Here is a 26,116-nt window from a genome sequence, read left to right as displayed (position 1 = left end):
ATTGTCATTCCTTAATATTTTAGCTACTTGATCAAGCAGGTAATTAAAAAATATTATTATTATGAATTAGGGGAAATGGCAGTGATTTTTATTTTTTTTAATGAAGTGGTTAGTTCGTTCATATAACTTCGGTGCATGCCCCGCCCGATTCGGATGCGCCTGTAAGAAAAGGTAGCGCAACTTGTATGGCCGCCGCCTTACGTCACATCCTCACCATCAGCGGCCGTCCTCTGCTGCAAATGCCGTGTATACTCTTCTGATGCTTGTGTCTTGTTGGACCAATGCAGACAACATCTCTTATTTCCTTTACGCAAGGGACCCCGATTCCAATTTCCCGAGGACCTGAGAGCTATTTGAGGAATTTTCTATGTTTTCCTAAAGCGTGGAGCCGATGAGAAGTTGCGAATTGGAGAAGCGGCATATTCTTTTGCGCCTGGGAAAGACTATTCACTTTGGAACCGGTGATAAGCTACAGGCTAACCTAAGGAACATTTTCCGATATTAGCATGTCCCTCGCTGGTGTGATCGACCGTGAAATGTAAAGTTAGCGAATTTGACAAAAAGACACATTTTGACTAATACTAGTCTTAAAACTCGTGTCATGTTCTGAACTGTTAAATGTTGTGAGCGCTTACGTTAGCATCGGACCCAGTTTCCTAAAGGAACAATAGTTTACTGTCCGGGCAAGCGCTGCACACACTCCCATGCATACCGTTTTGCTGGTTTTTCCTTCATAAATACATTTTTTTGTTTTGTTTTAAAGGTTTGGTTAAGTTTGAATGGGATCATGAGGCTTTACGGTCGAAATGAATCTTGGCTGAACATTAAATGCAACGCTGCATGAATACACAATTGGGTGTTTTGGTCGGATTCGATCAACTTTCGACAATCAGTTGGTGAAGTACTGACGAGAAGACGAGCTTGATGAACATTAGAAATCGCCCACATGCTTTGGAACAGCTCCTGGACTTGTGAAAGGCATCTGAAGCAGAAGCTGGCGGACTTGCAGCCCGGGGGGAGATGGCCAAGCTCTACCATAGACGGTAGAGAAGCCAAAACTTCGGGACATTCTGGATTTATAGCCCAAAATCTTAGCCCACCTTTTAGGACACATGCAGGCCAAAAAACGGTACTTGGTTTTGTTCTCTGCTGGCGTGTGTTTCCTTCTGCTTTTTTGTTTCGGGGGTATTCAAGTCCCACATTCCAGAAGAACTCTTGACTACGGGCCGCGGTGGCATCGCTCCCTCCGCGTCCTTCAACCTTTCAGAGCTGGGGAGCAAGACTCCAACGACGATGCGAATGTGTACATATCTCCTCAACAAAGGAGAGAAGCAATCCCTGGCTTCTCTGGAAAACGCTGCAGAATGGAGTCTTGCTTTGACGTATCTCTTTGTGAGAGAAATGGGTTCAAAGTTTTCATTTATCCCCAGCAGAAAGGAGAGAAAATGTCAGAGAGCTATCAGAACATTTTGCAATCTATTGAAGGCTCTCGGTTCTTCACACCGGATCCAGGAAAGGCATGTCTGTTTGTTCTGGGTTTGGATACTTTAGACAGGGACAGACTGTCACCGCAGTATGTGCACAACCTAAAGGCAAAAGTCCAGAGTCTTCCTCTTTGGAACGATGGTAAAAACCACATCATCTTTAATTTATACTCCGGCACTTGGCCTGACTATACAGAAGACCTGGGCTTCGACATTGGCCTTGCCATGTTGGCTAAGGCCAGCATCAGCACAGAGAACTTTCGTCCCAAATTTGATGTATCCATCCCCCTGTTCTCAAAGGAACATCCCAGGACAGGAGGGGAACGGGGCTACCTTAACCATAACACCATCCCACCGTATCGGAAGTACACATTAGTGTTCAAGGGGAAAAGATATTTAACTGGAATAGGGTCTGACACAAGGAATGCCTTGTATCATGTGCATAACGCAGAGGATGTGATTCTTCTCGCCACCTGCAAGCATGGGAAGGACTGGCAGAAGCACAAAGATGCACGCTGTGACAAAGACAATGCAGAATATGACAAGTAAGTACTATTGTCAGCCTCATGTCAGTGAATAAGTTTGCAGAGTCTTGATAACAGCTCCTGTGATTTTTTTAGTTAGAAGAATAAGAAGTGTCTGACGTTGAGTGGTTAGCTCAGCAGCTGTACAGTTTTGAGATCAAAGATTCAATCCCTGGCTCCGGACTTCCTGTGGGAAGTTTGCATGTTCTGACCCTGCCCATGTGGCTTTTCTGACATTTCTAATTTTCCATAGCATGTTTTTCCTGTTGTGCCTCAATTTTGCCTGCGATTGGCTGGTGACCAGTTCAGGGTGTACTCCACCTACCGCCCATAATTAGCTGGGATAGGCTCCAGCAACCTGGGACCACTGTGAAGATAAGCGGAATAGTAGATCAATGGGTGAAAATGTCTGAGTACTAGGTAAAACTACCCTATCTTTTCATACATCATGTGTGGATATACATAAATATATAATGTAAAAGATGCTAAATATGGTAGCCACTATAATTTCGTGATGAAATTGTACACTAAACTATAATTTTCAAAAGATCAATTAAGAATGGTTTTCATTCAAATCTCTGAAATGTTTTAGAAAAAAAATGTCAGACATCAAAAATTGCTTTGTATTGAATGTTGCAATGTTCCATCGATTTAATACGATATATAATATCGTATTAAATCGATGGAACATCCTTGATATAAACCCAATCAAAATCAAATCACAGCAAACTTTCGGCAAATACTGAATGGTTATCCAAATAATCAATATTCTGTTAGGTTGTGACTTTCATCCTAATGATTTGGTGATAAACTGATGAAAAGATAAATCCAGTAAGTATTGAACTGTACTGATTTTTTTTAAGTACATCATATCCCTAGAGAATTTGAGTGCCAGTAGCACTTTTTGATTTGTGTCAATATGCATTGGTTAGTGCAAATCCTTTTGTGTCCGCTCAGCCTGCTGTGTTATTGTTGGTGACTGATGGGTGTTGCTGTTTGACTTCAGTTCATTGGGGCGGATTAAAGTAGACAAAACCCTGGTGTGCCAGTAAGGGGAAGCGGCAGTGGGCACTGTTTGCTCAGTATGGTCACAGATAAAAACAAATACATGAGCCAGGAAAGCCATGTTCTCAACTTATATCCTGTGTGACCTTTTTAGAGTTTGGTGACTTGCATATAGAGGCTTTCATTAGTTGAACTGAAAATATTAATTTATTGTACATTTGGTTTGAGATTCTGACATTCATGAGGTCGCATGAATGTGATTGTCCCTAATATTTTTCCTGAATACTTTGTCGGACTCTTTTTGTGCTGAGTAACGGCTTTTGGCATTATCAAAATACTATCAACAGACATCTAGTTGGCTATGTATGTAGTGACTTGGATGATCAGATAAAAACCATAACACACACAGATGTGCCCTTATTTGGACTAATTGTGCGATGAGGGCGCCAACCAGCTTTGCAAATGCGTTGGAAGCTCACATGAGGATAATCCTCTGAACCGTGCTACTTTTTAATCAACTTTTTCAAGTTTTAAATAGTTGGAAGCTGTTTAATATTCCTCTTTTTTATGTGAAGGGCTGATTAAAAGTTGATAGATTTGCTCTTGGTCACCAGACACTGGCATTGGTAGAAAGTACCCAATGTTGATTTATTCAACGAAGATAGATATACATTCCAAGATCTACCCGTCTTTCTTCCGTTCCGCTTATCTTCACTTGGATCACTGGGGTGATTATGCCTATCCCAGCTAAATATGGGGGTAGGTCTGAATTGGTTGGTAGCCAACTGCAGAAATTATAACAATTGAAAAAGTGTTTTTGTTAATCAATTTCGTAATTGTTCTCTTGATTGTGTTAAAACAAAAGATTAAGATGACCACTGTCTATATTTGATTTAAATAACATGTAAATTAGGCAAATTTATTGTTTCAGAAGTGTGTCGTCAAACTGGCAATCCTGAATACTAAATGTGTTGAATATTTACAATCAGGCATCTTAGTATATGGGGAAAGCAAACAAGTTGTCATAAATGTTTAAGAAGAATTATTGGTTTAAAAAGAGTAATTGTTCTCTTAGACATGTTAGATTAGTGCCACTGTATAAAATACAAGGATATTTTGCGTTAATTGCCCTCGATTGATTCTTTTAAATGATATTTTCTATAATCTTCTTTTTCAGGTATGATTACAGAGAGATGCTGTACAATTCCACTTTCTGTCTAGTTCCTCGAGGACGGCGGCTGGGGTCTTTTCGCTTCTTGGAAGCATTGCAGGTTAGTAATTAAAAAATAGGGGTTATTAATCTTTAAATATTTTAAAGGTACTGTAAAAACTGAAAAAAATGTATTAAAAGTCCTTGAAAAGTGTTTGAATTTGAAGTGATTTGAAGGTTTACAAACCAGCCTCTGTACTGCTTATCCTCACATGGGTTGTGGGGTTACTGTAGCCTACCCCGGCTAAACGTAACCCTAAACTGGTAACACCCAATTGTAGGGCACATACAGATTAATAGTAAAAAAAATTACAATAATTACATTCTAGTTTATTCTGATAATGTGGGTAAAATTATTTTGTACGAAAGATGTGATATTATGATATTATATTATTTTAAACACAACTATTTGTGTATTAATGTCATGGGTACACCTGTTACAGGCAGCCTGTGTTCCAGTGATGCTAAGTAATGGCTGGGAGCTGCCTTTTTCTGAGATCATTGACTGGAACACTGCAGCTGTCATTGGTGATGAAAGGTTACTTCTTCAGGTAAATGTATTCATAAACATATTTTCAATTTGTTTCGAGTGTTATGTTATTTACGTCTTTGCAAACTGAGATTCGTGTTTGCCATACCTCCGATGGCATCGGTTACAGCAATGTTATCTTTGGGGGTAGGGAGGGGGTTCTGAATAATGGTGTTTCTTGTTCTTTAGGAGGTTATTGAGGCCATGCCTTTTTGCTTGTATCACAGGTTCCTTCAACAGTTCGTTCCATCCACCAAGATAAAATTCTCTCCCTGAGACAGCACACCCAGTTCTTGTGGGAGGCCTACTTCAACTCTGTGGAGAAAATAGTTTTGACCACACTTGAGGTATGAAACTTGTTAAGCTTCATCCTTCTATCATATTAGGGTAAACTTAATATAGCTAAGAACTCTGAATTCTCACCATCTTGCTACTGTCACAATTAAATTTCCTGAATACGGGATGAATAAAGTTATCCAATCCAATCCAATCCAATTGCTTTATTGGTTTAACTATGTAAACCTGCCCTAGATACACGTCTCACATTTTATGTATGGCCCTGTCAATGAATGATAGATGTCATAATTCTGATACAATCCTTATATTTATGGAACATAATAATGACAATGCTTTTGGTGTTTTTTGCTTCTTCTTTTTTTTTTTAAACTCAATATTAGACATATTTTATTATTATGAGGCAATGGTTGTCATTTTGAGCTGCATTTGAACAGCCAGTTTATTTAAAGGGTTGGTTAATAATAGAATGTTTGCATGACTTTCTAAAATAACAGTGCTAAAAGCAAACCATAAAAAAACATTTAAAAGAAGTGACTATGCATTTATCTGTAATTTAGATAAGATGGTTTGACAGCGCAATTCATTTCTTTGTAGTATGTACAATGGTTTAATTTGAGATGGCAGATAAAAGCTCTGTTTCCATTTTAAGGGGGTTTCATTGAAGATCCTTAGTCCCTGAAGAAAGAAAAAAACATTTTCACTCAAACACCAAACTGAGCCATTATTATGCAACTAATGTGTTCATAGCCTCCTGTCTTATGTTTATACAGATCATCCAGGATCGGGTATTGCAACACAGCTCAAGGAGTAGCCTCATGTGGAATAGTCTTCCTGGAGGTCTTTTCACCTTGCCCCAGTACTCCACATACCTTGGAGACTTCCCTTTCTACTACGCTAAGCTTGGTGCGTAAATTATTGATGCACTCTGTGTCTGTTATGAATCACAATAATGACTTTGAACTTAACACAAAACTGGAAGAGCCGGTGTGTGTGGGGTACCCATTGAATGGGAGTTATGTAAAAGAAAAAAGTTATCTACTGTACTTTTTAATGATTTGATGTCAACATTTTTTGGGGTGATGCGTGCAGTTAAGTAGAGATGCACCTATTGATTATATTGTTCACTTTCCTTCCTTTGGTTGCATTCTTGCTATTTTTCAGGTCTCACGACCTACCCCAAGTTTACAGCTGTAATTTACGTAGTGACACCACTTGTCTCGCAGTCCCAGCCAGTCATGAAGCTGCTCGCCGCTGTAGGAAAATCGCAGTATTGTGCACAGGTGAACTAAACCAATGAAAGATGTGTACATCATCTCAGCAACATCAATCAGAATTTGCCTTTCGGCAGTCATGGCTTCTGTCAAGTATTGATTCTATTTTTATGTAAAAATGTCATTCGGGTGGGAAAGATTTATCTACAGCATTAAATAAATAAAAAATATAATAACCGTACAATAATCCCTCGAATATCGCAGTTAATGTAGACCCGACATGGCCGCGATGAATCGTGAAGTAGGGGCACCCCTATTAAAAATTTGTGTATTGTGTATTCATTATTAATGCTCCATCTTCTGTCATGTACATTCATTAAATCTGTCTCTTCAGAATTCAATTTTGCACATTATTTCCGCATAGCTGCTAAACTAAACTATGTTTTTAAACTGTACATTCATCAAAGCATCATTATTTTATTTGACTCACATTTTCAGGTGATGGTTGTGTGGAACTGTGAGAAATCTCTTCCTGTAAAGCACCGCTGGCCTGTCACCTCAGTTCCTGTTGTTGTAATTGAGAAAGAAAGCAAGGTAAAAGCTATATCCGAATCCTTGCTCTCTTTTGGTGTTGTAATTGCAGCATTTAAATTGTGTTTAGATGTGGAGTCCCACAATGAATTGTGGCGGGTCTCCTAAAGTTCTTAAGTATAAAATTCAGACTTCTTAGTTCATTCCCAATTAAATTTGTACCACAATCTGTTAGTCACATCTTTTATATTGTTAAAAAATAAAAACAAAAACAGGTGTTGTGCTTCATGTCAATGATGACAACCTGTTGTGTTAAAACACCAGTTTTACTGTGCATACATTATTCACTAGCTTTTGATGTCACCCAACAGTCTTATATTATCAATATCATACTTAAATTGAGACTTCATTATTTCTTAGTGTCAAAATAGAATGCTCAACAATAATCTTTTACCAGTTTGAATACATTGCAAGAATGTAATTTTTTATGTCTAGGTTCTTTGTGATTGACGTCTATATTAAAATATCAGATGTTGCAAACCCTCAACGTATTGACTTTTTGTTTTATATACACTTTTAATTTTTTTTTTTTTTTTTTACACAGCCCGACTTAAAAGAGAATTATTTAGCTTCTCTATCCTACCTTGTCACTGTAAAGCATTAAGTATTGTCTTATTTATATGTCTTGATTTGTACTTTTTTGTCTCAAACATACCACTAGGTTATTAGCAGCCGCTTCTTGCCATATGACACGATCCCCACTGATGCGGTGCTGAGTCTCGATGAGGATACGGTGCTTTCTACCACAGAGGTTAGGACATAAATACAGCAAATTTAAATTTCACACTTCCTAAGGAGGCTTGTTAATTGGAGTGTGGTACTGTTTTTCAACATTTAGTGCTAGACTGACTTTAGTGGGGTGTGGTTTGAGCACAGTTAGCAGACGCCTAGAGCATCTGAGACCTGACAGGCCAGCCAGCCTTATTTTTCCAAAATATTTGAATCCTTATTACATATACTTAGCAATGTTTTTAATATTTTAAATTTGGCATTCTCGTTGAACATCACTCTGGTCCAAATAATGAATGTATTAATGTTGACTTTGGTTAACCAATCCACTTTAATGTCTCATTAGCCCCTCAGGAGGTGTTTGACAATATTGAATAGATTCGACATAACTGAGAAACAACCTGTGAAAGTTGTATTGACCGAAAATATAGAACAGAAAGGGCTATTCTGCTACCTGTAATAAATACCATGTGTCGAAATGAATGTGTATTATGACAAATGTAGTCTGTCATTGACCGTTCCCAAATCTAAGTGTTCTGAAGTGCTACCTCTTGTCTAGGTGGAGTTTGCATTCACAGTGTGGCGTAGTTTCCCAGACCGCATAGTTGGGTACCCAGCCCGAAGCCACTTCTGGGACACCAACAAGGAGCGTTGGGGCTACACTTCAAAATGGACCAACGACTACTCCATGGTGCTCACAGGAGCTGCCATCTATCATAAGTACTTACTGTTTTCAGTTTTTAGACATGGCCTGTTCTACTCCATCCTTACTTATCGTTCTGTTTCTCAGATACTACCACTACCTGTATACCACATACCTTCCAGCCAGCCTGAAGACTGTAGTGGATCAGATGTCAAACTGTGAGGATATTCTGATGAATTTCCTGGTGTCATCTGTTTCCAAGTTACCCCCAATTAAGGTCACCCAGAAGAAACAATACAAAGAAACCATAATGGCTCAGGTGAGCAACACTCTACAATTTGCAACAAATGTTGTCACACCTTAACAAGTTGTTGTAAAAGGTTTCAAAATACAATTTAACCATCAATCTTGATTATCTTCTCCTCTAGAGCTCCCGGGCATCTCGTTGGGCATACCCGGACCATTTTGCTCAGCGTCAGACTTGCATGAACAAGTTTGCCAACTGGTTTGGCACCATGCCACTGGTTTATTCACAGATGAGACTTGACCCAGTCCTTTTTAAAGACCAAGTGTCCATCCTGAGAAAGAAATACAGAGACATTGAGAGGCTATAACCCCATGGAGCCCCCCTACTTTCTGGACAGAACTGGGAGAGAGTGAGGGGGTGCATGTATATTTTATTTTATTTTTTGCATAAATGGATCAATGGAGAAGCAAATGTGCATCAGAAAGTTGATGACAGTTTGAGTTGCTCACATTAATACGTATTTTGTATGTTCTTTCATTTGTTGGGCTGTATCAGAGCGTGCACCTCAATCTCCAAACCAAGGCACTGAAGGCTTATAACTGCCTGACTTGGAGCTGGAATTGCCAAAGCCTGGGATTGGATTCTGATACCCCAATTGCTAACAAACCACTGCAACCGCCTGAAACTATTCAGTACTATGCACATGTTCATGAACATTTTGCTGATTATATTATAACGGTCAGCAATATTCTACATCTATATTATAGTGGATGAAGAGCATAACACTATTTTCAAGGTTTATTTTTTCCAATCCTAGTGTTGTTCCTGCTAGTTTAAAAGCAGTGGCAGGCATTGGTGAGGAGAGCAAGACAAGCCGTTCACCACAGGATCGTATTTTGCACAGTGCCTCAACACTAGCCTTTTTATTTGGTAGTCCAAATAAGAAGAGCTGATCCAAAATAAAAAGCTAGCTGTTTTACCTGTGATTGTTTAATACTTATTAAAACCCTGTTTTACTGACTGAAAGAAATCTAAAGAAAAATATATAATCATTATTATTATTTATGTGTGGAAAATTTTAGTGTACCACTAGTCAACTGCGAAGTTCCACTATATTCTGTCTGGCCACAGATATTCCGATTTTTTTTCCACATTTAGCTTCTGAAATCTTGCATTCAGCAATACTGTATGACAGTGTAGTGAAGTTAAATACTTGAACATTATGCTGGCTTAAATTTAATAGAGGATCAAATCAATGTGGAATTTTTGCAACCAATCATTTCAGCAATTATTCATCAGGGTCTGATTTATGAATAATACTTTACTTTGTTCACTGACAAGCATGGTCTTCACTTGGGTCCACTGGTACTCAAAGTCTGTTTTGTTTTTTTCAGTTCTACTAACATGATGTTGGCCAGCTCTCTGATATGCACTTAATTTATTATTCTCATTTCAGCTGACTGCTCTAAAAAATAAATCACTGTGTAGCACAGTGCTAATTGTCAATGCATAAAAGCCACATCTTTTTGTGATTCACTTAGGCTTTGTACCAGATTAGAAGCCACAATGCAATAACCTCTGTGTTTTGTTTTATCTCCCATAAGATCAGCCAATTTACATTTCAAATGCCATGCCACTAAAAGCTGATGAGCAAAAGCTTTCCATTTCTGCGTTAAGGTGACATATCAAAGTTTTTTATGACTGAATTCAATTGATTTTAAGACGTATAGTCAATGTAAAGTGAAACTGAAGTTTGCGGCGTAAACCAACAACACTTCTCAGTTCCCTTTTCAGTATCTAGAATGTCATTGTATTTTATTAAACTTGTCTGAACAATACTCTACACTCATACATACATACGCCTAATATGTGCCAATTGTTTCAGGTAGTGGGGGTCGATTATTTTCATCACTGATACTGTACGGAGAGGAATGCAATGTATTCCCATAATTCTTGGGTTGGTTTGAATATTTCTGTGAGTGTCTGTTCAATTTCAGTGAATGTTCTATTTTTTGTTAAGCAACAGTTCTATTATTTCTAAATCCAATATTATCAAGAATGGAAGCAGGTGCAATATTCAAAATTATTTGGTCGCTTGTTTTTAACCCTTCATTGTCGTTTTAAAGGCATTATGTGAGTGTTCCACAAACGTACACTGTATATACGCTGTTAATGTGCCTTCTGAAAATGACATTTTTCTGTCATCCTTGTTTGGCAACCTATTGCTGTTTGTTTTCATTTCAATTTAATGATCAATATCTTTTTATATGTGAAGGCAGTAATTAAAGAAAGGAATTACAATGAAGAAGGATATATGTTACTGACTTTCCAACTTATTCTTTTAGGAACCTATTTATGATCCTATTTAAATAACAGTATATACTATATATTTTGGTCAGAGGGCTGAGGGGAACAATATGGGGAACATTCTTAGTGGCACTTTATCAGCGCGTATTAAATAAAAAAATTAAATATGATATAATGCCCTTAAATTTCAGGATTTTCATAATTTGCAGGAAGCTCTGATATGTATCCCCTAATAATAGTGGGACTCTACCCTAAGTACTGCCATGTATTTCTGCATTTTTTAGATTTTATTGCCCTCATGTCTCGTAATTTTGTGTACATATAGTACTCCACATATGTTAATCTTGATTTAAAGACAGTAAAATTCACATTTTAAATCAAAAACCAAATCAGGAAATTAAAACATTTTAAATAGATGTCATGTCTCAGTTTTTCCATTATGTTGTCTGACATGATTAGCTTCCACATGTATGAAATTTGGTGTTAAGGGCAAAGGTTTATACGGTTCAATATTTGACCAGTAGTGTACAGAAAATGCAATCTATGGTATGTAGTACTTACTATATTTGGAGATAAAGTCACACACACACACACACACTGAAATGAACTGATAGCTATGTTAATCTTTAGTCGGTGAATATGCATTATCTCATCTGTGAGCCTTTAGTGCTTAACACTCCTGCAGTGCTCTTGAGTATATCACACATGTATACTGTGTTCTTATCTCTTCTAGCACAGCTGAATGTTATTTGTTCCTTGTGTGATGTGGAACACAAATAGCATTATCCCAATGGGGATTATGAGTAAAATGTATTTCTTTAAAATATATCTTATATCAAAACAAGCTGTTTTAAGACTATTTATGAGTATGAAAACTCAAAGTTCTGCCTTTGACAGGCAGCAGCTCTTTAATCTATTTTTTCCTTGCAGAGTCTCCCTGTGGAAATGTGATTAAATGCATTCATATTAGCCATATCACCGTGTATACATAAGCCAAAACAATTCATTCAATGAGATTAAACTCAATTACATTCATCAATCAGTCTTCTTGAAGCACTCTTGCTACGTTTAAATCCTGAGAGGTACACAAGTGAGTCAATTTAAATAATATTTAGTTACTTGGTAATGGTTGGATTTATACATCCCCAGTTGGTGATGTAGCATCTTATTTCAGCACACAGAAATGGCCTCCTGGGATGAAATGATCTTGTTTAACAGATGGCAGAAATACAAAAACTGTGTCACCATCCCAGCATTGTATGTTAAAATGTGTTATGTGTCCTTTAATGCATACAGCGTTGCATGGTATGTACTAGTATATAGTAGTTTTGTTTTATGCAACGTCTTCTCTTGCCCAAAGATGTTTTAGTAACATATGTTGGATCACAATGAATTATAAATGAACTAGTACCTTCCAGCAATCTGACTCAAAATGTTATTATATTATATTTTTATGGTGTGACCACACTCAGCTATGTAGTGAACTTGTGCAACAAATCGACTCCAAAACCGTACAGATAAAAAATGCTATAGGATTATTTTGATGCCAGAGTAGTGTCTCACTTAGTTGCAGAAATCCCTGTACTGTGACACAGCCTCCTGCTGCTGATAAATCATAAACATGCTCAGCTGGCAGCCTCTCAACTGCGCCAGATGCTGGAACCTGTGAGACAAATAAATCCTCTTTCCTGTCTACCAATTTTGCAATTCAACTGAAAATAAGGCAAGATATCATATACTGTTTGAAAATTGAGTTTGCTGTTTGCAATATTCCTACTACTGCTTCTTATATTCTGTACATCAGTCAGTTGAAATATTTTTTTTTTTATATATTGCCATTGCTAGTAACTGCAGTTTGAGAAATTTATAAATATTTTTTTCATTCATTTCATTTTCTGAACCGCTTTATCCTCACTAGGGTTGCGGGGGTTGCTTGAGCCTATCCCAGTTGACTTCAGGTCAGAGGCCTGAATTGGTGTCCAGCCAATCACACTCATAACTATGGGCAATTTAGAGTGTCCAATCAGCCTACCATGCATGTCTTTGGAATGTGGGAGGAAACCAGAGTACCCAGAGAAAAACCCCACAGGCCCAGGGAGAACATGCAAACTCCACACAGGTGGACCAACCTGGATTTGAACCCAGGACCCCAGAGCTGTGAGGCTGACATGCTATCCACTCAAGCCGCCGGGCCACCCCAGCAATTTATTATTGACACAATCTCTAGTGTTAACGACAGCATGCAGGGAATTGTGATAATGTTACTTTTTGTTTGTAATTTTTATTTAATGGTTTCCAGTCAGTTATTTTTACCCAAAATCAAACAGCAATGTTAATACTCAAACTATGGCTTATAGGAATAAATAAAAACATCTGCCCCGTTTTTTTTCAAGATCTATTTAGATTTTTCTGCTCAGGGACCACAGTTTTGGGGAAATGAACAATGAGAACACCATATCCTTTTTTGTGTTTCTCCTTTAGTGTAAAGTACTAAAAAATGTTGAAAATCAATGCATCAAAGTCTAAAATTCTAAGATTAACAGTACAAATATTGTGATATATTTTGAATACAAAGATACAAAAGTCACAAGTTCACAAATGATGAGAACTACTTCTAAATGAGTATACACAAGAAGAACAATACTTGAGTGTCGACTTGCCAGGGTTTATTGAATTGAATGCTTTTATTGTCATTATACAAGCATAATGAGATTTAAATCTTATGCACAGATAAATAATCAATAAACAGGTAATAAATAAACAAGTAGTCAACATTGATAAAAAGTCACACAGAAATAAGCCTGTAATTTAAACAAAATCCTTTATACAATGAGTAACTGAATAAGAGTGACACTATTTTTTTTCAGTTATCAGAGGAAAAATATACATTTCAAAGTCCAGGTTTTATTCCCACAATATTATCTACACTTGGCAGTGTAAGACTTACTTGTACTTTTGTTAGTTTTCTTTTGCTCATTTTTCTTTCAGTTTCAAAGTCATATGCCATAAACTATGTACGAATATCGTCCCACAGTTGACTACTTTTTCCGCACCTCTGTTTTTATTTGATTTATATTTTATCAGACATCCCCTCAAGTCTGAGGAAATTCAGTCACAGAGCCCCCTATCGGCCACGAGTGCTCACTGCTCTTTGCCTACCGCTCAGGAAACTCCTCCGCCATTTTTGACTGTAAACATCCTGTGGATTTTAAAAGGGTAGCGGTGAGCGGGAGGAAGGCGACTGGCGCCATCTTTACTGTTTTAATGAGTACAACAGGGGACAATTCGCTGGGAGAAATAACATAATTTGCAGGATTTCACTCACGCGCGGTGTACCGTCGGTAAGTAGACTTGCACTGGCAATGGACTACGTATATCTTTCTCTGTTTTTTAAAACTTAGTAAGCATGCACGGTTGCGATAATTTGCTCAGGCCTTCGCGGTACTAGCAATCGCCATCCGTCAGCGACCGCAACAGCGGGGCTAATAGGTATGAGCATACTATGATAGCAAACGTAAACTCGTGGTTATTCCGAAATACATTTGACTTACGAGCTGTACTTTTGACGTTTGGGAAGATGACGTCGGAAGACATCGAGCACAATAAACGCTAACGCTTTCTGGCGGTCAATGTAGTTTATGCCAGTCGATGGCGCCGACTATTTGCTGGCGCCATTCTCTATAGGCACTATCGTTTCTAGTGTTACGTATATATTACTTTTTGAATGAATGGTTCTTAGCGTAATTGTCGTTGCCAATTGATGCGCCATTTTTTTAATGATTGATAAATGATTGAACAGTTTTCTCAGATGAAAAGTCGTAACATGGAACACTGGGTTTATCGAAATTATTTCACTGCTTCGTCCATATTCTGTTTGTATTGGTTAGAGTTAAGCACATGTAAGCCTCGGTTTAAATCAAGTTTTTAGTAAATATAGGCATATATATATAACATTTATTGTAGTTTTTTTCCTACTTCGTGGAACAAATGGCAATTAAGACCGAGTAATTGGATGTTGAACGTTATGTCTAAATCTTTATTGGACACTCCTTGAACTCGGTGGATGCCATTGACGGCACTAGACGTCCAATCTGTTTTGACTGGGAGAGGCTTACAGTGAATGATCGATGTCAGCCCTTCCATTCAAAAGAGTTATCTCATCAACATCGTCAATTGCACTGAAGGACGAGGATTCAAACTCCTCCCAGTTTAAATTATATTTCTTTGTCAATGGCAGCTATTGTGTTAATTGCACATATTAATTAATCTTCTGTTGCATGTGGAATAAAAAAAATCATAAGACAAGCATCATTTTTTTGTCCATGACATCTCTCCAGCATTGAAATTGTAACAATGTAACTTTTCACAATTACACTGGCCATGTTGCAGGATTATCCTTTTGTGAAATAAATTTATAATTTGTTTCCCAGGTGAGCCTACGCTGTTGTGAGTCAGTGGAACCAGGGCAATGTTCTACGCCCACTTTGTCCTTAGCAAACGTGGGCCGCTAGCCAAGATCTGGCTGGCGGCCCACTGGGACAAGAAGCTGACCAAGGCTCATGTGTTTGAATGTAACTTGGAGAGCAGCGTGGAGAGTATTATCTCACCTAAGGTAATAACGAACTAAGTGCACTTAATTATTGAGACTGTTCAGTTTGAAGTAGTATGTCGATTTTTACATACTACTCTTCCACTTATTGCATCGTGTTGTATTGTCCTTATAGGTAAAGATGGCATTGCGTACATCAGGTCACCTGCTTCTTGGTGTGGTGAGAATCTACCACAGGAAGGCCAAATACCTGCTGGCCGATTGTAATGAAGCCTTTATCAAAATCAAAATGGCATTCAGGCCAGGTATGTCTTGGATCGTCTCCTTGCCCTCATATTTTGAGACTGGTTACCATGTTCTCAGTTGAACCTCTGTGGCCGGTTTATGTCCAGGTGTGGTGGATTTGCCCGAGGAAAACCGTGAGGCTGCATACAATGCCATCACCTTACCTGAGGAGTTTCATGACTTTGACCAGCCGCTTCCTGATTTGGAGTAAGTCTATGTTCAGAACTAATGTCCTCACAGGACAAAAGATGTGACGTACCTCCAGAGATTAGACTTTATTCTGTCCCCCTACTTGTTTTGTTATGCACTATCTGTTATACTCAGCTTTGCATTCTTTGGTGGCTTTTACACAGTGACATTGATGTGGCCCAGCAGTTCACCCTGAACCAGAGCAGAGTTGAGGAGATTACTATGAGGGAAGATGTTGGCAATCTCAGTCTTCTGCAAGACAATGACTTTGGTAGGAGAAAACAGTGATCCACCGATCAAAATTAATGACGTCCCGATACTGACTATCGGTGCCCAATAGAGCAATTTTGGAGTTTCTGATTTTGTCACAAGATCCGATCCAGGAGTAGCAAGCATGTATTTTCAGTACCATTGAGCTTTTCAAATGCGGTAACTCAAACCACCAGGCAAACATGTCTGCTAAGTGGGGCCGTTTCTCTTTAGAAACTAATGATGGTAACAGGGAATCGTGTAGACCGAGCCTTTTTTGAGGAGGTACCACCATGGCTCACTTTAAAATTCAAAGTATGAATTTTCATTTAATAGTTACATTATTTTATGCATTTTTTACTGGATTAACAATTCTGGTAATCAGATCATATGGGTAAAAAAAAAGTCAGTATCTGGCTATCCCTAATCAAAATTATCAGAGAAATAGCTCTGTACTTTTTGCTTTCTGTTTAATGTAATTCTGTCTGAACAGTAGGATTTTTATTGCGTCCTTACATATTTCAAGTAACCCGCTGTTCTCCCTAGCTGATTTTGGCATGGACGATCGGGAGATGATGCGTGATGCCAGCACGTTTGAGGAGGATATCATGCATGGTGCCACAGCCTCTAATCTTTTGCTCGAAGCGGAGCCTGGTCCAGCTAATTTGCCCGATAAATCCAACCACATGGAATATGATGATTTTGGTGATGCCTCCTTGGGCAACAATGACGGAGGGATGTTAGGTGAGGTCTTGAAAGGACATGCGTTCGATGTCAGAGATGATTTTAATGAATGCAATCTTCCATAGTGGATAAGCTGCTGAGCTCTGAAGATGGAGGTGGCATTTTTGACGATCCTCCTGCCATCACTGCTAGCGTCATGATGCCACCGGATCATGGTGACGATGAGGACGATTTTGACAACCTCCAGTCTCGTAAGCACTTCATTGTTTACCGTCCAGAAATCATTTGACAAGCTTGTGGAGCAGTTGGAAGAACACTTGTGCCCAATAACGTTTTTTTTGTTTTCAGCGGGTCCAGACAGTCCTGACTCTGGCCCGGCAGAGCCACTGCCAGCCATGGCTGACCAAACCGAACAGACCACTCTTGTTCATAATGAAGAGGAAGCGTTTGCACTGGAACCCATTGACATCACTGGTTAGAAAATTATTTTGGGGTGTTTTTGCCATATTATTAAGGATGGAAATGAATCCCTAGCTTTTAAGAATCTGTGTACAAATCTGTCAGGATGATTAATTAACCTTTATTACTGTAGTAATCCAATTGTGATAGTGAAAAACACATCACCTGGTATAAATGACATTCTTGTCATGTGAAAGACGGTTGGTGTAATTCTGTAACTTTTAGCCTGCACTACCTTTATAATTTGGAGTGCCTTTATATATTTATTCCAATTGTGCTTAGTGACCATAAGCCTATTTTGTTGAAGCTCACTTTATTATACTGTTCTAAGAGAGTACCCTAAATACACATTCTTTAGTCATCAAAGTGATTAATAAAACAAATAATTAAAAGAAAATAAATATTACAATGTTAAAAGAATATTCAAAATTTTATTTATTTTTAATTTCTTCAAACAACCATATGCAAGTGTTCAGCATTATAGTGAAATTGTCAAACACCGAGGACTCTAATGATAATATGTTGAACCCTTCAGTGAAAGAGACCAAGGCCAAGCGTAAGAGGAAGCTGATTGTTGACAGCGTTAAGGAGTTGGACAGCAAAACCATCAGGGCCCAACTCTCCGACTACTCAGACATTGTAACCACCCTTGACCTTGCCCCTCCCACTAAGAAGCTGATGATGTGGAAAGAAACTGGAGGCGTGGAGAAGCTCTTTTCTCTTCCTGCTCAGCCTCTCTGGAATGCCAGGTTGCTCAAGGTAATGAATATTGGCTTTTTTAATTAGCCGCTGCCCAAGAGCGACTGGCTTAGATTTTTGTCTGATTAACCCTTCATACAGCAAGTGCTTATTAAGGCTTGTAAAGCACTAAGAGAAACCATCAGTCTTCAGTCTAAAGTTGTTTTTTATGTAGTTTGAAATAGAATTTAACACTGCCTACAATTGACTGCAATTAAACGTCCAAATCATTTAAACTCAAAGGACTAGCCATGAAGGCTAATGATTCAGCACCTTTTACCCACCCTAGACACCTAATCCATTGCCAGGTTAATGTACAAGTTTTTAAAACTTTCTTTACTTAGAAAAATGAACTCGTTGAGCATTCAGTCTCATTGTGTTTGAGAATCAGACCAAGTGCCAAAAGCAAACATCCCTTTTGTGCGATTTGTCCATTTAAGTCCTTTCGTTGGTATGCAGTCCAGGAAGTGAGATTGCAAGAGTAAAATGAGAAAGTGATGACTTTTTGTCTTTTCCACCACCCCTTTCACTGCCTTGTGCACGTCTCCAGAATATGAATGAAAAGCGTGATAGTGCATATTTTGCCAGGGCTATTTCTCAGTTTGTCCAACAGCCCTTGTCTATATTTTTTAACTTTAACTGATATGGCGCGATTTAATTTCCTCCTCTCCGCATTCAAATGTTAGATGTTCACACGGTGCTTGACACCCCTGGTGCCAGACGAGCTGAGAAAGAGGAGAAAGGGTGGCGAAGCCGACAGTTTGGATGAATTCCTGAAAGAGCTCGAGAACCCGGATGTGCCTAGAGAGGAAGTTATGGGTCAGCACAGAGATGTTATTGGTAAGTAGTAGCTTTGAGATGGCGATTGACAGTTTTAGATTTGTGTTTGCCAGGTTCTTCCGTGAAGTCACAATTTCTGTCGTTCACTTTACAGATCAAACTATCATGGAAGAGCCCAGCTTGCTGGCTGCTTCTGCGATGGAAGGCAGCAGGACGACACTGGATGAGACGGTCATGCCTCCACCCTCCACTCCTCGCGGCGTCAAACGCAAGACCATGGAAAAAGAGAACACCATGCCTGTGAGTGCCATTTAAAAATATTCCCCAAAACATTTATCAGGCAGAGTTGGACCAAAATCATATTGAATTCAGCAACTTGCATTAATTTGCCTTTTTGTCTTCCAGATGGCTGCCTTGGAACCACCACCGCAGCTGCAGCAGTCGCAACAGCTGGCAGACCCCTCGGTCTTGTCTCAGAGGCTCGACATTTCGCAGGTCGACCTCCCCCCAGAGGAGACTACAGTCAACCTAACACAGCTTGTCCCTGAACTGGACCTCATCGGGGAGAAAAGCAAAGACAAGAAAGATGACAGCGAGGAAGAAGTTAGTTGTCTTGCTTTCTGACGACGTGACATTTATAACAAGTGAAAAGCGGCAGATTTCCATCTGGGTATCGGGGATATCAGAGAATTTGTCTATGTTGTCTGAATCAGGATGAAGAAGGTCAGGGTGGAGACCAGGATCAGGAAGAGAAGCGATGGAACAAGAGAACCCAACAGATGCTCCATGGGCTTCAGGTACACCCACATACTTGGCTGTTTCAACGTATTTTTTATTTGGGAAAAAAAAGAGGAAACCAATGCTGAAAATTGGAGAGGGAGAAAAAAGCAGAATTAATTATGGTCAATTAATTACATATACATTTAACCATTTTATTTTAATCAAATTGGTATAACTTGTGCGCTCCCTTAATGCCACGTTATTGATGTGAAAATAGTGAGCATTATTTAAGTCTGCTGTTTTAGAACACACAATTTTTATTTCATTTTAAAAGATACTGGAATCACTAAAAGAAGTGTCCATGAAACATTTATTAAGTTTAGCTGCCCTTAATGCTTTTCTCCTGGTCAGAATTAAAACCCGCATCGACTGATGTATGACAGGAGTGATGTTTTTATTTCCTCCAAGCATCAAACAATGATGACACGTAAACATTTTGCGTTATTCTTGCCTATATCTTGGCTCATATACACCTAAGGATTGAATCATGTCACCTAGTTCCTTTTTAGTGCATTCTTGCTTTAATTTGGTCCTAATGTACTGAACCTCTAAAGTTAACATAGGCATACATGAACTTGTTTTCCCTATTGGACCTCTCCTCCTTTAGGTATTGTATTGCCATTTCGGTACGATGTTTCTCGCTCTCTGATTGCCTCAATTGTTGTTCTGGCTGAAGTGTTGGCTTCAGTCCAATTTTATGAATTTGAAGATCTGCATTAATTTTAGCTATGGTCTTCAATTTCCAATCTTTCTGTTTCATCGAGTACACATTTTCATTGTCTCCTCTTTTTGCAGAGGTTCAATTACTACTCACTCCTAGGACATTTGTATCTGATTTGCCCTCAGCCATTTGCTTAAATCTTAAAGTTAACTACAGAACTATAACTATATAACCTTCATGAAATATTTCCATTCACAATCAAAAACAGGTTTTTTTCCAAAGGAGCAGAGAATGTTCCATTCAATCTATCCAGATCAATGAACAAAAAACAAGCTGAACATATACAGTCTGACCTGTTATCCATTGTAATGGTGGGCTTAGTCGTCACGTGGATTGTCTCTGTTCACCGTTGCTTTCTCTTGATGAGCCTTTTTTAAACTATGCTGGTCTGCAGCGCGCACTGCCTTGTTGGACCGATGATTCCAGAGCGAGTCGGCCGGTACACGTGGGGCCTACAACGCCCGATGGCTTCGCCATCACATGCGAAATCTTCCATCGGCCACAGGGTTCACCTCCATCCGTCGAATGCTGCACTTTGAAGTTTTCAAAGGAGCACGCTCTCGTCGGTTGAATGATGTTTCACCCGGTCATCAAAGCTTTCTCTCCTCAAAACATTCTTTTCACCCATTTTCTGCTTGGACAACCTGTGTTTAGTCCCTTCTTATTTGGGGCGTGACGTTTTTCACTTAAGGCCATCGCGCTGCATATGTTTTTCACTTTAGCTGCCCCTAAAGCTTTTCTCCTGGTCAGAATTAAGCCACGCTTCGACTGATGTATGACGGGAGTGATGTTTTTATTTCCTCCAAGCATCAACAAATATTAGAGAATAACATTATTTACAACAAAGGAATATTACTTGGGCAGAATAGATAACAACTACAATTTCTCTTACCGTGTGCGCCTTCTGACTGGACAATTAGGAGCTGCTAAGGCCTTAACAAATTCTTGCATATTTCTTTCAAGTGCACTCCAAGTCTCAACTGAGAGCGCGTCCTTCCCAACAGCCCTCGGTGTTGGTCACATGACCACTCTTTCATGTCCTGATGTCATGACCACTCTTTCATGACCTGACATCATGACCATTTTTTTCATGACCTGGTCTCATTTCATAACTCAAAATTGCACCTCACGGTTCACATTATGAGAAATATAGAAAGAAAAGGAACATAATACACATATAACTCAAAACATTGTATGAACACAATACACGAAAATATCAATGGAACACATACATTGGCACACCCCCTCAGAGACACCTATAACAAGCAATTAAAAAAAAAAAAAAAAAGTCGACTGGGAGACTGGCCTTTTTTTCCCTCCAGAATCTGTGTAACTTCCGGCAAGTAGGCTGTACTGACTTGTGCTTGTTCCTACAGCGTGTCATGGCCAAGACCGGAGCAGACTCGGTCAGCCTACTTGACTTGTGCCGGAACAACAACAAGAAGCAGGCGGCTGCAAAGTTCTATAGCTTCCTGGTCCTCAAGAAGCAACAAGCGATCGAAGTCACCCAGACAGAGCCTTACAGCGACATCATTGCCACTCCTGGACCACGATTCCATCTTATTTAGACATTGGAAGAGGAAAACAAAAGAGGAAAAAAACTGCTTGCCAAAGGCATCATAGTTTTTTTTTAATTGCCTGTCTGTTTTTTTCTTTTATTTTTTTTATTGTGTCCAACTATTTTTCCGGGGGGCGCAGGGTGAAAGTTTCAGATAATTTTACTGTATTTTAGGTGGAATCATGCAGTATTCACTTAGTTTAAACTGAAGAATGTTTAACAGTTATATTTATAAAAAATAAAATAAAAATAACAAAAAAAATGTTTCCATAAAAAAATTTGTACACTTTGATTCATTTTCTGTTCAGTTAAACTGTCGTGCACACCCACAAATCTCATGTTAGTGCCCCTATAACTCTGGAATTATAATAGCTTTTTGACAGCTTTTTTGACAACCTACTTTTTCCTCCCATGTGAAATACTGCATCATCTGTGTAAATATGATGGAAAGGTACTCTATTATTCCTCAAGTGTGTAACCTTAACCTCCTTGTTGCACTTGTTTTCGCCCAGACAAGTAAATTGGATAAAAATGTTCTTTCCTGCAGCTTAAAATCAGTTTTCAGTTGTGTAATTAAGGCAGTTTGTCAGTTCAATATCTTTTGTATTTTGTATTTACGCTTGTACACCTTTTTGCATTATTTACTTAGAAATGTACTTGTTACCGATACATACAATGTCCCACCTTTTTAGTCTTGGGGTAATCTCTAGTGACACATGAATCTGTTAAAGTTGGAAATAAAAGTGTTTTATGTACAGCGTTGCACTATATTATTTAAACATAATCCCCATTTTAACCTCCTAATGCATGCATTTTTATTTTCTCCTTGATATTTAGGCTTCAAATGAGTATAAAAACAAAGAATGATCTTTTTACATGTAGTTTCTGAGAAAAATGATGTCCACATCATAGTTGGCCCTTGTAGTCCAAAATTTAACATTGTAGTCTTGACAACCAAGATTCAAAAGTGATGTCCACACATGGACGCCTGGTCATAGGTTAAACTGATCAAAGTTGGCTTTCTTTGAACATTTTACAAGATTTGTGTACCGCAATCATACAAAACTCATCCATCCATTTTCTTTCCCCCTTATTTAGAGTGTTGCGGGAAAAGTGTAGGAGGCATTACTGATCTCACTTTAGGGAAGCGGTAGGCTTCGTTCGGAGCTAGTTGCCAATCTATTGCTGCGCACTCAAAGTAATATAGACAACCGTTTACGTACACTCTATCTTCAAATAACCAGTGCAAAAATTTTCTGAAACAGCCGCCGCACATAGAGAAATTTCCATTCATTTTCTGAACCGCTTATCCTTCATTTTCATTTAAAAGTGCCACCTTTCGTTTACTTTAAAATGAGAAATTCTATCTAGACAGCATAACCAAGCCTAAATTCGAGGGTGGATACATTTTTGCTATGCAATGTGCCTCGTAACAGTCGCACAGTGCATGTGTTATTAAATTATGATGTGTTGAGTAAAAGCACTTCTATGAAGCATAATGAGATGCCCCGTGATACCTAGTTTTAGCTTTCCTATAATAAGGAGAAAAAGAATATAGTTCAATTTCTTTTGATAACTCGAACTCTCGATTAATTTACCAAAGAATGGTCCAAAACACTGGCTATTTTCTTAATGTTTAAAAAAAAAAAACATCCAATTTCCTTTTGGCTTCACTTTAAAAGCTTACTATGGGCACCAGGCAGGGGACACCCTGAAAATTTGTGGCCAGCCATTAGCAAGGCACAAGGAAACGAACAACCATTCACGCACACATTCATATCTAAGGGCAATTTAGAGTGTTTAACCAGCTTACCCTGCATGTTTTGGGGATGTGGGAGAAAAACTGAGTACCCGAAGAAAACCCACACAAGCCCAGGGAGAACATTCAAACTCCACACAGTGAGAATCGACCTGGGATCAAACCCTCGACCCCAGAACTGTGAGGCCGAGGCGCTAACCACTCCCCCGCCGGGCCGCCTACCGCTGATTTAAAGTCTCTGAATTCATGGGACATTGTCCCAACCAACTAGAATTGATTGAATTTGTGTGACTTGTGACCATATACAGATCAAATTGTTTATAACCATTTTCCGAAGCCCGGTTTACTGCCATCTTTTTTCCTTACATACCATCTGAAGCTGGCAGTTCTCGTGCTCAAAGTGATTGTGTGGATTGAATGCTGGTGTCCTTGTCTCACCTGCTGCAACAACCTCTGTAATAGACCCTTTGTGATGGAATACAGCGCCTGTGCAAATGGCTTCCCTGGGAATGAGAGCTGCATCATGTGGGCATACGTGTTATCCATCAGTGGCCTTGTGCACTCATCAGAGGACCGACAGGGCAGCGGATTGAATCCATCTTTCCAATTGCAATACTGCTTATCCTGTGGGTGACTTGACTCTCTCCCTGCTGATTTAGGACGAGAGGCAGAGAAGACCTTGGAGCGTCAATCATATGACTAACACATAGAAAGACAACCATTCACACTCTACCTTCAGCATCCTCAGTCAATGTGGACGTTTTTTTGGACAGTTTTGTCCTTCTAAAGAACCCTGAAATAGAAACAGGACTTCTAAATATAGGGGTAAACATGTGTTGACTATAAAGGTAAGCAGACCTCTGTGCTACCCACGTCAATGACCATTTATTATTTGTTTCAATTTCCATACCGCTTATTCTCACAAGGATCATGGGGGGTGCTGGAGCCTATCCCAGCTAACTACAGGCGGGGATACCTTGAATTGGTGGTCAGCAAATCGCAGGGGGACTTGATCATTTAGTCAACAGTTTATTCTTATGTGAATAAACATTATAACAAGTCTGGTAAAATGCAGAGCGTTATTCAAGTGACTGACTGGTCTGCGGGGGAGTCGCATCAGCGCCAGTGGTGAAAACATAAATAAACTGATTATGAATGCTGATGGCACCATGGGATTAAAGATGGAGACGTTTGAGTCAGTGGGGAACCGGAGTGCACTGAACAAACTTTGCGACATCAAGGATAATCCTCCAAACACTCTCCATGATGTTTTTTTTTTTTTTTAGCAGCAGAGGAGCATTTTTTTTCCCTCCCAACAGACATATTTAGTTTCACTGCAGGAAACAACCATTTAGATCATGTTTTATACAATTCATTATTCATTTATATAACAACTCTCGTCTGAGTGATGAAAGATAATTCTGGACTCTGAGCAATAAATGTTAGACATGATATGTTTTATTTATATTACCATCCATATTTATACCTCTCAATTTGTGCTCATTGTTAAAATATCACTTTTAATGTGTGATATTATATGAACATAAAATGCAAAACAACCGTTTCCCACACCACATTTTGGGTGTGTTGTTATTCATCATTGTATCATAATATATAACTGTTAACAGTATTATGCTTCCCATTTTACCATGAATATTACAGCAAGATAATTAGAGAATATTTATTACTCACAACATAGCAACACTGAGAATATTAGTCCTGTTTTTTCTTTCTTGCTCAGATGAAAATTTCTTTTAATTCCTCCTCATTGTTGCTCTCGCGTATGTTTTTAGTACTTAGTTTGTTGTGTCCATATTGTTTAATCGAGTGGAATGTAGTATGTGTATATAAGTACAAACGGAGTTAAAAATGAATATAATTCTTAATGTGAGTCCCATAACCTCTGTGCATTTTCTTGATGTTCACTACATGAGGATGGTCTTTCTGTTTGTATAGATGTGGCAATTTTGTCCCAATGCAAAAAATATTTTGGAACAACTGAGAAGACACAGAATGACTTGTGTTAGACCATGAAGGTTCTACAATGACTGACAAATGTAAAATATGTCATCACATAGGCAAGTTCCCTTACATTTAACTATTATCATTTTGTTAAATTCAAAATCCCAATCAAATCCATAATCCATCCATCCATTTTTTTTTCAAATGCAGGTTGATACAAGCAAAACACAACACAATCACAGAAAGAAAACATAATAAAAGAAAATATACTACATTGTAAAATTCATAATAATAACAATAATAATAGGAAATTATTAGTATTGGTATTAAATAAATATTAAATAAATATATTTTTATATGTGAAGGCAGTAATTAAAGAAATGAATTACAATGAAGAGGGATATCTGTTACTGACTTTCCAACTTGTTCTTTTAGGAACCTTTTTGTGACCTTATTTTAATAACAGTATTTACTATATATTTTGGTCAGAGGGCTGAGGGGAACAATCTGGAAAATGCTTGGTGGCATTTTATCAGTGCTTGTTAAAAATAAATCTTTAAATATAATATAATTCCCTTCAATTTCAGGATTTTCATAATTTGCAGTAAGGTCTGATATGTATGCCC

At 38.5% G+C, this 26,116-nt stretch overlaps 2 protein-coding genes and 1 long non-coding RNA gene across 4 annotated transcripts; 2 read left to right on the top strand and 1 right to left on the bottom strand.

The window, feature by feature from the left end:
- Positions 1-207: 207 nt before the first annotated feature.
- Positions 208-9,962, top strand: LOC144073345 (exostosin-1a-like). Its single transcript, XM_077599092.1, has 11 exons — positions 208-2,029; positions 4,191-4,284; positions 4,667-4,774; positions 4,980-5,099; positions 5,820-5,952; positions 6,211-6,329; positions 6,759-6,854; positions 7,513-7,602; positions 8,140-8,300; positions 8,371-8,542; positions 8,652-9,962. The coding sequence occupies exons 1-11, from the start codon at positions 1,113-1,115 to the stop codon at positions 8,835-8,837; spliced, it is 2,196 nt and encodes a 731-aa protein (XP_077455218.1). The 5' UTR covers positions 208-1,112; the 3' UTR covers positions 8,838-9,962.
- Positions 9,963-13,950: 3,988 nt separating this feature from the next.
- Positions 13,951-22,524, top strand: LOC144073140 (double-strand-break repair protein rad21 homolog A-like). Of its 2 annotated transcripts, none has more exons than XM_077598733.1 (14): positions 13,951-14,118; positions 15,208-15,389; positions 15,502-15,631; positions 15,719-15,818; positions 15,965-16,071; positions 16,596-16,793; positions 16,859-16,984; positions 17,082-17,207; positions 17,728-17,951; positions 18,617-18,770; positions 18,865-19,010; positions 19,116-19,313; positions 19,424-19,507; positions 21,588-22,524. In XM_077598733.1, the coding sequence occupies exons 2-14, from the start codon at positions 15,246-15,248 to the stop codon at positions 21,777-21,779; spliced, it is 1,929 nt and encodes a 642-aa protein (XP_077454859.1). In that variant the 5' UTR covers positions 13,951-14,118; positions 15,208-15,245; the 3' UTR covers positions 21,780-22,524. The 2 variants fall into 2 exon arrangements, with proteins under 2 accessions (XP_077454859.1, XP_077454860.1); XM_077598734.1 differs by lacking the exon at positions 13,951-14,118 and adding an exon at positions 14,142-14,266.
- On the bottom strand, positions 17,604-21,218 carry LOC144073141 (uncharacterized). Its single transcript, XR_013300020.1, has 2 exons — positions 21,104-21,218; positions 17,604-21,011 (listed from the first exon to the last, which is right to left on the bottom strand). It is a non-coding gene; the product is annotated as an uncharacterized LOC144073141 (long non-coding RNA).
- Positions 22,525-26,116: the final 3,592 nt, after the last annotated feature.

This window comes from Stigmatopora argus, chromosome 4 (genome assembly GCF_051989625.1).
Source record: "Stigmatopora argus isolate UIUO_Sarg chromosome 4, RoL_Sarg_1.0, whole genome shotgun sequence".
Classification (NCBI taxonomy): Eukaryota; Metazoa; Chordata; class Actinopteri; order Syngnathiformes; family Syngnathidae; genus Stigmatopora; species Stigmatopora argus.
Note: the sequence above shows the minus strand (reverse complement) of the source record. Positions and strands in the feature narration are given on the sequence as shown.